This window comes from Petromyzon marinus, unplaced genomic scaffold, assembly GCF_048934315.1.
Source record: "Petromyzon marinus isolate PM22_M1 ecotype Great Lakes invasive population unplaced genomic scaffold, UKy_Petmar_22M1.pri1.0 PM_Scaffold_113, whole genome shotgun sequence".
Taxonomy (NCBI): Eukaryota; Metazoa; Chordata; class Hyperoartia; order Petromyzontiformes; family Petromyzontidae; genus Petromyzon; species Petromyzon marinus.
In genome coordinates, this window is record NW_027423073.1 from 100,498 (window position 1) to 114,273 (window position 13,776).

The window sequence follows — 13,776 nt, forward strand, 5'->3', positions numbered from 1 at the left end:
AGTGGGTGGGTGAGTGACACACTGGTTGAGTTAGTGAGTGAGTGGGTGAGTGGGTGGGTGAGTGACACACTGGTTGAGTTAGTGAGTGGGTGGGTGAGTGGGTGGGTGACACACTGGTTGAGTGAGTGAGTGGGTGGGTGAGTGAGTGGGTGGGTGACACACTGGTTGAGTGAGTGAGAGAGTGGGTGGGTGAGTGGGTGGGTGAGAGAGTGGGTGGGTGAGTGGGTGAGTGGGTGAGTGGGTGACACACTGGTTGAGTTAGTGAGTGAGTGGGTGAGTGGGTGGGTGAGTGACACACTGGTTGAGTTAGTGAGTGAGTGGGTGGGTGAGTGAGGGGGTGGGTGACACACTGGTTGAGTGAGTGAGAGAGTGGGTGGGTGAGTGGGTGACACTGGGTGAGTGGGTGGGTGAGAGAGTGGGTGGGTGAGTGGGTGACACACTGGTTGAGTTAGTGAGTGGGTGGGTGGGTGAGAGAGTGGGTGGGTGAGTGGGTGACACGCTGGTTGAGTAAGTGGGTGAGTGGGTGGGTGGGTGAGAGAGTGGGTGGGTGAGTGGGTGACACGTTGGATGAGTAAGTGGGTGAGTGGGTGGGTGGGTGAGAGAGTGGGTGGGTGAGTGATTGGGTGACACACTGGTTGAGTTAGTGAGTGGGTGGGTGAGTGGGTGGGTGAGAGAGTGGGTGGGTGAGTGATTGGGTGACACACTGGTTGAGTTAGTAAGTGGGTGGGTGAGAGAGGAGGTGGGCGAGTGAGTGGGTGACAGACTGATTGAGTGGGTGGTTGAGTGAGTGAGTGAGTAGGTGGGTGGGTGGGTAAGAGAGTGGGTGGGTGGGTGGGTAAGAGGGTGTGGGTGGGTAGGTGACACACTGGTTGAGTTAGTGAGTGAGTGGGTGGGTGAGAGAGTGGGTGGGTGACACGCTGGTTGAGTGGGTGGGCGGGAGAGTGAGTGGGTGACACGTTGGTTGAGTAAGTGGGTGAGTGGGTGGGTGGGTGAGGGAGTGGGTGGGTGAGTAGGTGAGCGATTGAGTGGGCGACAGACTGATTAGGTGAGTGAGTGGGTAACACACTGGTTGAGTTAGTGAGTGGTTGAGTGAGTGAGAGAGTAGGTGGGTGGATGAGAGAGTAGGTGGGTGAGTGGGTAAGATTTGGTGAGTGGCGGTGACTCCCGGTGAGTGACGGTGAGTATCGGTGAGTGGCGGTGACTCCCGGTGAGTGACGGTGAGTACCGGTGAGCGTGCGCAGTGTGGGGACGGGAGTTGGAGGCCGCTGCTGCTGCTGATTCCGCTGAGACTGGGACTCACGGAAATCAACCCAATCTACATCCCCTCGCTCCAGGTAACCAGGGACTCACGGGGGACTCACGGGGGACACACGGAGACACAGAGGGGGACACGGAGACACAGGGGGAGACACGGAGACACAGGGGGAGACACGGAGACACAGGGGGACACGCGGAGACACAGGGGGACACGCGGAGACACAGGGGGAGACACGGAGACACTGGGGGAGACACAGGGGAGACACACGGAGACACAGGGGGGGACACGGAGACACAGGGGGACACAGGACTCAGCGTTTCTCAATGACACTGTCTCTATGACTGTGTCTGTGTCTCTGTGTGTGTGTGTCTGTGACGGTGTGTGTCTCTGTGTGTGTGTGTCTGTGACGGTGTGTGTCTCTGTGTCTCTGTGTGTGTGTCTGTGATGGTGTGTCTCTGTGTGTGTGTCTGTGACGGTGTGTGTCTCTGTGTGTGTGTGTCTGACGGACGGGCAACTCTGTCGTGGACAGTGCTGTGGGGGGAGATCCAATTTCGATTGGCTCCTCCCCTCATGGCATATGTGTCCACCACAGGGGCTAAACGGGGGCTCTGGACGGGTGCGAGGGGCTGGTAACCCCTCCACCTTCAATTAATTACCACAAAACCACGAATTAAACTGAAATATGTAACAACTAAGCTTGTGCCGGAGGCCCCGGGGGGCCAGGCGTCTATGACGTCTCCTGGCCAAACCCCAATTGGCGGAGCCAGGAGATTGAATACCTACCCTCGGGGCTACTCCAGAAACAACGAAAAGCCACTACGGGTGGCCACGTGGAATGTTCGAACGCTCACTGCAGAGGAGAGGCTGCCACTCCTCTGTCGGGAGCTGGACCGGTACCGCCTGGATCTATGCGGCATTCAGGAGGTCCGGTGGACCGGCTCTGGCTCCTGCCACCATGAGGGGTGGACAGTCCTCTACTCGGGGCAGCAGACTGCCAAACAACAGGGTGTGGGTCTTCTTTTGAACAAAAGAATGAAGGGGGCGTGGGAGCGTGGCGGTGAGGTGTGGGAAGCTGTAAGCCCCAGGCTACTTTGGGCTCGCCTTCCCATCAACCGGAGGCGAGGAATGGTGGTCGTGGTTACTTATGCCCCCACCGAAGATGAACATCCGTGGAGGGATGCAGGCAAAGCCGATGAGTCAGATGCCTTCTATGACCTCCTGTCACAGGTGCTGGCTAAAGTGGCCCCTCGGGATAGAGTCATCATGTTGGGTGACTTCAATGCCCGAGTTGGTCATGATACTGGCACCTGGTCTGGAGTGATTGGAGGGCATGGGCCAGATCAGCTCAATAACAACGGTAGGAGGCTGCTAGATTTTTGTGCAGCCCATGGGCTTGTAATTACCAACACGCTGTTCCGGCATCGGCGCATCCACACAACATCATGGATGCATGCCGGGTCCAAGCAAGAACATCTGCTGGACTACATAGTGACGGACCAGCGAATGCGAGCCCATGTCCTTGACACCAGGACCTACCGTGGAGCTGATCTGCCCTCTGACCATCGACTAGTCATCTGTAAGATGCGCCTGCCATTCTTCCACTCCGGTGGTGGGTGTACACCCAGGACCCCATTCCAACCTAAAGTGGCCTGGTCTCAGTTATCTGATGAAAGTTGCAAGCGAGAATTTCATCATCGCTTGCGGCTGGGATTGGCATCGTCCCCGACTGCTCCTGATGTCGAGGGTAAATGGGCGAGGTTTAGGACTGTGACTCATGCAGCTGCAATGGCTGCTTTGGGTACGCGGTCCAGACCTCCCCAGACACCCTGGATGACAGAGGAGTTGTTCAGGATGGTTGAGAAAAAGCGACAGGCCCACTGTCATCGGCTACAGAATCCCACGTCAGAGAATGAGGAGGCTTACCGCAGCCTTCGCTCGGAGGTTCGGAGAGCCGTGAGGCGCTGCAAGGATGGGTGGTGGTCGCGGGTTGCTGAGGAGATGGAGTCTGCCTCAGTGGCCCATGATCACAAATCTCTATTTAACTCCATCAAAAAAGTAACCTGCAGCGCCACACCTATTACTATCATTAGGGGAAAAAACGGTGATCCAATTTCCGACCCCCAGGAACAGGTTCGCAGATTTGCTGAGCATTTCTGTGAGGTCCTGGGGGAGGGAAAATCCCTCAGCCAGGAAAACATCGTGGCACAAAGTGAGGATGACCCTGCTGAGGCTGCGGTGCCTCAAATATTGGATGAAGTCACCCCCTGTGAGTGGCTGGCTGAGGTGCCATCTGCTGAGGAAGTATTGAAGGCGATCCGGAGTCTGAGACCAGGAAAGGCAGCGGGCAGAGATGATCTCCCAAGCGAAATGCTGAGGGAGGGTGGCGTTTGTGCACAGACTGCCCTATATGACATCATAACAACAGTCTGGACCACTGGACGGGTTCCGCAGGATTGGAAGGATGCCCTGGTGGTCCCCCTTTTTAAGAAGGGGGACCGCACAGACTGTAACAACTACAGGGGCATCTCACTCCTCAGTGTGCCGGGAAAGGTCCTGGCAAGGATTATTCAGCATCGCCTTGCCAGGCACGCTGAGGAGAGGCTTGCGGAGCCCCAATGCGGTTTCAGGAAAGGGCGGTCCTGCACAGATGCCATATTTTCTGTCCGTCTGCTACAGCAGAGGTGTAGGGAATTCCAACAAGACCTACATCTCTGCTTTATTGACCTGGTCAAGGCCTATGATACCATCAGTAGGCCTGGGCTCTGGGTCGTTCTTCGTGCTTTTGGAGTACCTGACCCTCTGCTCACGATCATTAAGGACCTTCATGATGGTGAGCGGGCCCGGGTAAAACTACGTGGCCGGGAGTCAGAGCCATTCCCTGTACACCTTGGGGTGCGACAGGGATGTCCTCTGGCTCCCACATTATTTAACATCTATTTTGACCACGTAGTTCGTGAAGCCTTCAATAGCTGTACCGGGGGAATCTCCATATGGTACAGATATAATGGGAGGCTAATCGATGCCCGGGTGCGGTCAAGGGATGGCTCCCTATTGCTCAACCACGTTATGTATGCTGATGATTTGGTAATAGCTGCTCAGTCAGAGGAGGAGTTGGAGACGCTGCTGCTGAGACTGGAGCGTGCCACTAAGAGGTGGGGCCTTACCATCAGCCCCACCAAAACTAAGCACCTGCCTGGGTATTTTGTACCATCGGACACTCCACCCCCACAACTCCCAATCGGTGATGGGGCAGTTGTGGAGAGAGTGGAGAGTTTCCCATACCTGGGCAGTGTGCTTATGACTGGCTCCAGTTTAACAGCAGAGGTCTCACTCCGAATCAGTCGAGCGGCAATATCTTTTCATCGGTTGCGTAACGCTGTGTGGAAGCTACCTGGTCTGTCGCTCCGCACTAAGCTTCAGGTCTTCTCGGCCACGGTCATTCCCTCCCTTCTCTACGCTTGCGAAACGTGGACCCCCCTAATGGAACATCTTCGCCGGTTAGAAACATTTAGGCTGGCCTGCCTACGATCCATCCTGGGTTTAACCAGACTGGATTGCGTGAGGAGCTCACAAATCCTTGAAAGATCTGGGCAGGGTCCCATCGGTGAGCTCCTCCGGCAGGCAAGGCTGCGATGGCTGGGTCATGTAGCCCGCATGCCCAGCCACCGCATGCCGAAACAGCTTTTGTTTGGCCGGATTGAGGGGGCTAAGCGGGCGCGGCACGGGCTAGAGAAGAGATGGAGTGATGTGGTACAGGAGGACGTGGAGCTGAGTGGACTTGCCGATGACTGGTACCAGCGGTGTCAAGATCGGCCTCTGTGGAGGAGGCTCGTGAAGGATGCTACTGGGCAGTTGGAGGCAGTCGCCCTCCAACAACAACGGAGGGCGGAGGAGCGACGCTCACAACAGCGAGCGGAGCGCCGGGTGGCTAAAGCACAGCAGGTTGGCACAGTAGGGGGCACAGGTGGTGCATCAGCCAGTCATCTCAGTCAGTCGACCCGTGGCACCTGGGTCTGCCCCGTGACCTCCTGCCAGCGGGCGTTCGACACTTCACGTGGCCTCAGGGTGCACATAGCCTGGCACAAGCGTCGTGGTGACGTCACCGCCACTTAGTGGTGAATGGCGGTTGTTGTTTGTTGTTTGTGTGTCTGTGACGGTGTGTGTCTCTGTGTGTGTGTGTCTCTGTGTGTGTGTGTCTGTGTGTGTGTCTCTGTGTGTGTGTGTCTGACGGTGTGTGTCTCTGTGTGTGTGTGTGTGACGGTGTGTGTCTCTGTGTGTGTGTCTGTGTGTGTGTGTCTGTGACGGTGTGTGTCTCTGTGTGTGTGTGTCTGACGGTGTGTGTCTCTGCGTCTCTGTGTGTGTCTGTGACGGTGTGTGTCTCTCTGTGTGTGTCTGACGGTGTGTATCTCTGTGTCTGTGTGTGCGTGTCTGTGACGGTGTGTGTCTCTGTGTGTGTCTGACGGTGTGTGTCTCTGTGTCTGTGTGTGTGTCTGTGACGGTGTGTGTCTCTGTGTGTGTGTGTGTCTGTGACGGTGTGTGTCTGTGTGTGTGTGTCTGACGGTGTGTGTCTCTGTGTGTGTCTGACGGTGTGTGTCTCTGTGTCTGTGTGTGTGTGTCTGTGACGGTGTGTGTCTCTGTGTGTGTGTGTCTGTGACGGTGTGTGTCTCTGTGTGTGTCTGACGGTGTGTGTCTCTGTGTGTGTCTGACGGTGTGTGTCTCTGTGTCTCTGTGTGTGTGTCTGACGGTGTGTCTCTGTGTGTGTCTGTGACGGTGTGTGTCTGTGACGGTGTGTCTCTGTGTCTCTGTGTGTGTGTGTCTGTGACGATGTGTGTCTCTCTGTGTGTGTGTCTGACGGTGTGTGTCTGTGTGTGTGTGTGTGTCTGTGACGGTGTGTCTCTGTGTGTGTGTCTGACGGTGTGTGTCTCTGTGTGTGTGTGTGTGTCTGTGACGGTGTGTCTCTGTGTGTGTGTCTGACGGTGTGTCTGTGTCTCTGTGTGTGTGTCTGTGACGGTGTGTGTCTCTGTGTGTGTGTCTGACGGTGTGTGTCTCTGTGTGTGTGTCTCTGTGTGTGTGTGTCTCTGTGTGTGTGTGTCTGTGACGGTGTGTGTCTCTGTGTGTGTGTCTGTGACGGTGTGTGTCTCTGTGTGTGTGTCTGACGGTGTGTGTCTCTGTGTGTGTCTCTCTGTGTGTGTCTGACGGTGTGTGTCTCTGCGTCTCTGTGTGTGTGTGTCTGTGACGGTGTGTGTCTCTGTGTGTCTGTGTCTCTGTGTGTGTGTGTCTGTGACGGTGTGTGTCTCTGTGTGTGTGTGTGTCTGACGGTGTGTGTCTCTGTGTGTGTGTGTGTCTGACGGTGTGTGTCTCTGTGTGTGTGTGTCTGACGGTGTGTGTCTCTGTGTGTGTGTGTCTGTGACGGTGTGTGTCTCTGTGTGTGTGTCTGACGGTGTGTGTCTGTGTGTGTGTGTGTCTGTGACGGTGTGTGTCTCTGTGTGTGTGTGTGTCTGTGACGGTGTGTGTCTCTGTGTGCCTCTGTGTGTGTGTCTGTGACGGTGTGTCTCTGCGTCTCTGTGTGTGTCTGACGGTGTGTGTCTCTGTGTGTGTGTGTCTGTGACGGTGTGTCTCTGTGTGTGTGTCTGACGGTGTGTGTCTCTGTGTCTCTGTGTGTGTGTCTGTGACGGTGTGTCTCTGCGTCTCTGTGTCTGACGGTGTGTGTCTCTGTGTGTGTGTGTCTGTGACGGTGTGTGTCTCTGTGTGTGTGTCTCTGTGTGTGTGTCTGTGACGGTGTGTGTCTCTGTGTGTGTGTGTCTGACGGTGTGTGTCTCTGTGTCTCTGTGTGTGTGTCTCTGTGTGTGTGTCTGTGACGGTGTGTGTCTCTGTGTGTGTGTGTCTGTGACGGTGTGTGTCTCTGTGTGTGTGTGTCTGACGGTGTGTGTCTCTGTGTGTGTGTCTGTGACGGTGTGTGTCTCTGTGTCTCTGTGTGTGTCTGTGACGGTGTGTCTGTGACGGTGTGTCTCTGTGTCTCTGTGTGTGTGTGTCTTTGACGGTGTGTCTCTGTGTCTCTGTGTGTGTGTGTCTGTGACGATGTGTGTCTCTCTGTGTGTGTGTCTGACGGTGTGTGTCTCTGTGTGTGTGTGTCTGTGACGGTGTGTCTCTGTGTGTGTGTCTGTAACGGTGTGTCTCTGTGTGTGTGTGTCTGTGACGGTGTGTCTCTGTGTGTGTGTGTCTGACGGTGTGTGTCTCTGTGTCTCTGTGTGTGTGTGTCTGTGACGGTGTGTGTCTCTGTGTGTGTCTGTGACGGTGTGTGTCTGTGACGGTGTGTGTGTCTGTGACGGTGTGTCTCTGTGTGTGTGTCTGTGACGGTGTGTGTCTCTGTGTGTGTGTCTGACGGTGTGTGTCTTTGTGTGTGTGTGTGTCTGTGTCTCTGTGTGTCTGTGACGGTGTGTGTCTCTGTGTGTGTGTCTGTGACGGTGTGTCTCTGTGTGTGTGTGTCTGTGTGTGTGTGTCTGACGGTGTGTGTCTCTGCGTCTCTGTGTGTGTGTCTGACGGTGTGTGTCTCTGTGTCTCTGTGTGTGTGTCTGTGACGGTGTGTCTCTGTGTGTGTGTCTGTGTGTGTGTCTGACGGTGTGTGTCTCTGCGTCTCTGTGTGTGTGTCTGACGGTGTGTGTCTCTGTGTGTGTGTCTGTGACGGTGTGTGTCTCTGTGTGTGTGTGTCTGTGACGGTGTGTGTCTCTGTGTGTCTGTGACGGTGTGTCTCTGTGTCTCTGTGTGTGTGTGTCTGTGACGGTGTGTGTCTGTGTGTGTGTGTGTGTCTGACGGTGTGTGTCTCTGTGTGTGTCTGACGGTGTGTGTCTCTGTGTGTGTGTGTCTGACGGTGTGTGTCTCTGTGTGTGTGTCTGTGACGGTGTGTGTCTCTGTGTGTGTGTGTCTGTGACGGTGTGTGTCTCTGTGTGTCTGTGACGGTGTGTCTCTGTGTCTCTGTGTGTGTGTGTCTGTGACGGTGTGTGTCTGTGTGTGTGTGTCTGACGGTGTGTGTCTCTGTGTGTGTGTCTGACGGTGTGTGTCTCTGTGTGTGTGTGTCTGACGGTGTGTGTCTCTGCGTCTCTGTGTGTGTCTCTGTGTGTGTGTGTCTGACGGTGTGTGTCTGACGGTGTGTGTCTCTGTGTGTGTGTGTCTGTGACGGTGTGTGTCTGTGTGTCTGTGACGGTGTGTGTCTCTGTGTGTGTGTGTCTGTGTGTGTGTGTCTGTGACGGTGTGTGTCTCTGTGTGTGTCTGTGACGGTGTGTCTCTGTGTGTGTGTGTCTGACGGTGTGTGTCTCTGTGTCTCTGTGTGTGTGTCTGTGACGGTGTGTCTCTGCGTCTCTGTGTGTGTGTGTCTGTGACGGTGTGTCTCTGTGTCTCTGTGTGCGTGTGTCTGTGACGGTGTGTGTCTGACGGTGTGTGTCTCTGTGTCTCTGTGTGTGTGTCTGTGACGGTGTGTCTCTGCGTCTCTGTGTGTGTGTGTCTGTGACGGTGTGTCTCTGCGTCTCTGTGTGTGTGTGTCTGTGACGGTGTGTGTCTCTGTGTCTCTGTGTGTGTGTCTCTGTGTGTGTGTGTCTGTGACGGTGTGTGTCTCTGTGTGTGTGTGTGTGTGACGGTGTGTGTCTCTGTGTGTGTGTGTGTCTGACGGTGTGTGTCTCTGTGTGTGTGTCTGACGGTGTGTGTCTCTGTGTTTCTGTGTGTCTCTGTGTGTGTGTGTCTGTGACGGTGTGTGTCTCTGTGTGTGTGTCTGACGGTGTGTGTCTGTGTGTGTGTGTGTCTGTGACGGTGTGTGTCTCTGTGTGTGTGTGTGTCTGTGACGGTGTGTGTCTCTGTGTGCCTCTGTGTGTGTGTCTGTGACGGTGTGTCTCTGCGTCTCTGTGTGTGTCTGACGGTGTGTGTCTCTGTGTGTGTGTCTCTGTGTGTGTGTGTCTGACGGTGTGTGTCTCTGTGTCTCTGTGTGTGTGTCTGTGACGGTGTGTCTCTGCGTCTCTGTGTCTGACGGTGTGTGTCTCTGTGTGTGTGTGTCTGTGACGGTGTGTGTCTCTGTGTGTGTGTGTCTGACGGTGTGTGTCTCTGTGTCTCTGTGTGTGTGTGTGTCTCTGTGTGTGTGTCTGTGACGGTGTGTGTCTCTGTGTGTGTGTGTCTGTGACGGTGTGTGTCTCTGTGTGTGTGTGTCTGACGGTGTGTGTCTCTGTGTGTGTGTCTGTGACGGTGTGTGTCTCTGTGTCTCTGTGTGTGTCTGTGACGGTGTGTCTGTGACGGTGTGTCTCTGTGTCTCTGTGTGTGTGTGTCTTTGACGGTGTGTCTCTGTGTCTCTGTGTGTGTGTGTCTGTGACGATGTGTGTCTCTCTGTGTGTGTGTCTCTGTGTGTGTGTCTCTGTGTGTGTGTCTGTAACGGTGTGTCTCTGTGTGTGTGTGTCTGTGACGGTGTGTCTCTGTGTGTGTGTGTCTGACGGTGTGTGTCTCTGTGTCTCTGTGTGTGTGTGTCTGTGACGGTGTGTGTCTCTGTGTGTGTCTGTGACGGTGTGTGTGTCTGTGACGGTGTGTCTCTGTGTGTGTGTCTGTGACGGTGTGTGTCTCTGTGTGTGTGTCTCTGTGTGTGTGTCTGACGGTGTGTGTCTTTGTGTGTGTGTGTGTGTCTGTGTCTCTGTGTGTCTGTGACGGTGTGTCTCTGTGTGTGTGTCTGACGGTGTGTGTCTCTGTGTCTCTGTGTGTGTCTGTGTCTCTGTGTGTGTGTCTGTGACGGTGTGTCTCTGTGTGTGTGTGTCTGTGTGTGTGTGTCTGACGGTGTGTGTCTCTGCGTCTCTGTGTGTGTGTCTGACGGTGTGTGTCTCTGTGTCTCTGTGTGTGTGTCTGTGACGGTGTGTGTCTGTGTGTGTGTGTGTCTGACGGTGTGTGTCTCTGTGTGTGTCTGACGGTGTGTGTCTCTGTGTGTGTGTGTCTGACGGTGTGTGTCTCTGTGTGTGTGTCTGTGACGGTGTGTGTCTCTGTGTGTGTGTGTCTGTGACGGTGTGTGTCTCTGTGTGTCTGTGACGGTGTGTCTCTGTGTCTCTGTGTGTGTGTGTCTGTGACGGTGTGTGTCTGTGTGTGTGTGTCTGACGGTGTGTGTCTCTGTGTGTGTGTCTGACGGTGTGTGTCTCTGTGTGTGTGTGTCTGACGGTGTGTGTCTCTGCGTCTCTGTGTGTGTCTCTGTGTGTGTGTGTCTGACGGTGTGTGTCTGACGGTGTGTGTCTCTGTGTGTGTGTGTCTGTGACGGTGTGTGTCTGTGTGTCTGTGACGGTGTGTGTCTCTGTGTGTGTGTGTCTGTGTGTGTGTGTCTGTGACGGTGTGTGTCTCTGTGTGTGTCTGTGACGGTGTGTCTCTGTGTGTGTGTGTCTGACGGTGTGTGTCTCTGTGTCTCTGTGTGTGTGTCTGTGACGGTGTGTCTCTGCGTCTCTGTGTGTGTGTGTCTGTGACGGTGTGTCTCTGTGTCTCTGTGTGCGTGTGTCTGTGACGGTGTGTGTCTGACGGTGTGTGTCTCTGTGTCTCTGTGTGTGTGTCTGTGACGGTGTGTCTCTGCGTCTCTGTGTGTGTGTGTCTGTGACGGTGTGTCTCTGCGTCTCTGTGTGTGTGTGTCTGTGACGGTGTGTGTCTCTGTGTCTCTGTGTGTGTGTCTCTGTGTGTGTGTGTCTGTGACGGTGTGTGTCTCTGTGTGTGTGTGTGTGTGTGTGACGGTGTGTGTCTCTGTGTGTGTGTGTGTCTGACGGTGTGTGTCTCTGTGTGTGTGTCTGACGGTGTGTGTCTCTGTGTTTCTGTGTGTCTCTGTGTGTGTGTGTCTGTGACGGTGTGTGTCTCTGTGTGTGTGTCTGACGGTGTGTGTCTGTGTGTGTGTGTGTCTGTGACGGTGTGTGTCTCTGTGTGTGTGTGTGTCTGTGACGGTGTGTGTCTCTGTGTGCCTCTGTGTGTGTGTCTGTGACGGTGTGTCTCTGCGTCTCTGTGTGTGTCTGACGGTGTGTGTCTCTGTGTGTGTGTCTCTGTGTGTGTGTGTCTGACGGTGTGTGTCTCTGTGTCTCTGTGTGTGTGTCTGTGACGGTGTGTCTCTGCGTCTCTGTGTCTGACGGTGTGTGTCTCTGTGTGTGTGTGTCTGTGACGGTGTGTGTCTCTGTGTGTGTGTCTCTGTGTGTGTGTCTGTGACGGTGTGTGTCTCTGTGTGTGTGTGTCTGACGGTGTGTGTCTCTGTGTCTCTGTGTGTGTGTGTGTCTCTGTGTGTGTGTCTGTGACGGTGTGTGTCTCTGTGTGTGTGTGTCTGTGACGGTGTGTGTCTCTGTGTGTGTGTGTCTGACGGTGTGTGTCTCTGTGTGTGTGTCTGTGACGGTGTGTGTCTCTGTGTCTCTGTGTGTGTCTGTGACGGTGTGTCTGTGACGGTGTGTCTCTGTGTCTCTGTGTGTGTGTGTCTTTGACGGTGTGTCTCTGTGTCTCTGTGTGTGTGTGTCTGTGACGATGTGTGTCTCTCTGTGTGTGTGTCTGACGGTGTGTGTCTCTGTGTGTGTGTCTCTGTGTGTGTGTCTGTAACGGTGTGTCTCTGTGTGTGTGTGTCTGTGACGGTGTGTCTCTGTGTGTGTGTGTCTGACGGTGTGTGTCTCTGTGTCTCTGTGTGTGTGTGTCTGTGACGGTGTGTGTCTCTGTGTGTGTCTGTGACGGTGTGTGTGTCTGTGACGGTGTGTCTCTGTGTGTGTGTCTGTGACGGTGTGTGTCTCTGTGTGTGTGTCTCTGTGTGTGTGTCTGACGGTGTGTGTCTTTGTGTGTGTGTGTGTGTCTGTGTCTCTGTGTGTCTGTGACGGTGTGTCTCTGTGTGTGTGTCTGACGGTGTGTGTCTCTGTGTCTCTGTGTGTGTCTGTGTCTCTGTGTGTGTGTCTGTGACGGTGTGTCTCTGTGTGTGTGTGTCTGTGTGTGTGTGTCTGACGGTGTGTGTCTCTGCGTCTCTGTGTGTGTGTCTGACGGTGTGTGTCTCTGTGTCTCTGTGTGTGTGTCTGTGACGGTGTGTCTCTGTGTGTGTGTCTGTGTGTGTGTGTCTGACGGTGTGTGTCTCTGCGTCTCTGTGTGTGTGTCTGACGGTGTGTCTCTGTGTGTGTGTCTGTGACGGTGTGTGTCTGTGTGTGTGTGTGTCTGTGACGGTGTGTGTCTGTGTGTGTGTGTGTCTGTGACGGTGTGTGTCTCTGTGTGTCTGTGACGGTGTGTCTCTGTGTCTCTGTGTGTGTGTCTGTGACGGTGTGTGTCTGTGTGTGTGTGTCTGACGGTGTGTGTCTCTGTGTGTCTGACGGTGTGTGTCTCTGTGTGTGTGTGTCTGACGGTGTGTGTCTCTGTGTGTGTGTCTGTGACGGTGTGTGTCTCTGTGTGTGTGTGTCTGTGACGGTGTGTGTCTCTGTGTGTCTGTGACGGTGTGTCTCTGTGTCTCTGTGTGTGTGTGTCTGTGACGGTGTGTGTCTGTGTGTGTGTGTGTCTGACGGTGTGTGTCTCTGTGTGTGTGTCTGACGGTGTGTGTCTCTGTGTGTGTGTGTCTGACGGTGTGTGTCTCTGCGTCTCTGTGTGTGTCTGACGGTGTGTGTCTCTGTGTGTGTGTGTCTGACGGTGTGTGTCTGACGGTGTGTGTCTCTGTGTGTGTGTGTCTGTGACGGTGTGTGTCTGTGTGTCTGTGACGGTGTGTGTCTCTGTGTGTGTGTGTCTGTGTGTGTGTGTCTGTGACGGTGTGTGTCTCTGTGTGTGTCTGTGACGGTGTGTCTCTGTGTGTGTGTGTCTGACGGTGTGTGTCTCTGTGTGTGTGTCTGTGACGGTGTGTCTCTGCGTCTCTGTGTGTGTGTGTCTGTGACGGTGTCTCTGTGTCTCTGTGTGCGTGTGTCTGTGACGGTGTGTGTCTGACGGTGTGTGTCTCTGTGTCTCTGTGTGTGTGTCTGTGACGGTGTGTCTCTGCGTCTCTGTGTGTGTGTGTCTGTGACGGTGTGTCTCTGCGTCTCTGTGTGTGTGTGTCTGTGACGGTGTGTGTCTCTGTGTCTCTGTGTGTGTGTCTCTGTGTGTGTGTGTCTGTGACGGTGTGTGTCTCTGTGTGTGTGTGTGTCTGACGGTGTGTGTCTCTGTGTGTGTGTGTCTGACGGTGTGTGTCTCTGTGTGTCTCTGTGTGTGTGTGTCTGTGACGGTGTGTGTCTCTGTGTGTGTGTCTGACGGTGTGTGTCTGTGTGTGTGTGTGTCTGTGACGGTGTGTGTCTCTGTGTGTGTGTGTGTCTGTGACGGTGTGTGTCTCTGTGTGCCTCTGTGTGTGTGTCTGTGACGGTGTGTCTCTGCGTCTCTGTGTGTGTCTGACGGTGTGTGTCTCTGTGTGTGTGTCTCTGTGTGTGTGTGTCTGACGGTGTGTGTCTCTGTGTCTCTGTGTGTGTGTCTGTGACGGTGTGTCTCTGCGTCTCTGTGTCTGACGGTGTGTGTCTCTGTGTGTGTGTCTGTGACGGTGTGTGTCTCTGTGTGTGTGTCTCTGT

At 54.6% G+C, this 13,776-nt stretch overlaps 1 protein-coding gene across 1 annotated transcript in view; it reads left to right on the top strand.

Annotated features, from left to right (window-relative positions):
- Positions 1-13,776, top strand: part of ATG4B (autophagy related 4B cysteine peptidase) — a 62,406-nt gene that overhangs the window by 39,756 nt on the left and 8,874 nt on the right. The window contains exon 9 of the mRNA XM_076063413.1: positions 1,242-1,334. Coding sequence (XP_075919528.1) covers positions 1,242-1,334 — 93 coding nt within the window. The remainder of the gene's footprint in view (positions 1-1,241; positions 1,335-13,776) is intronic.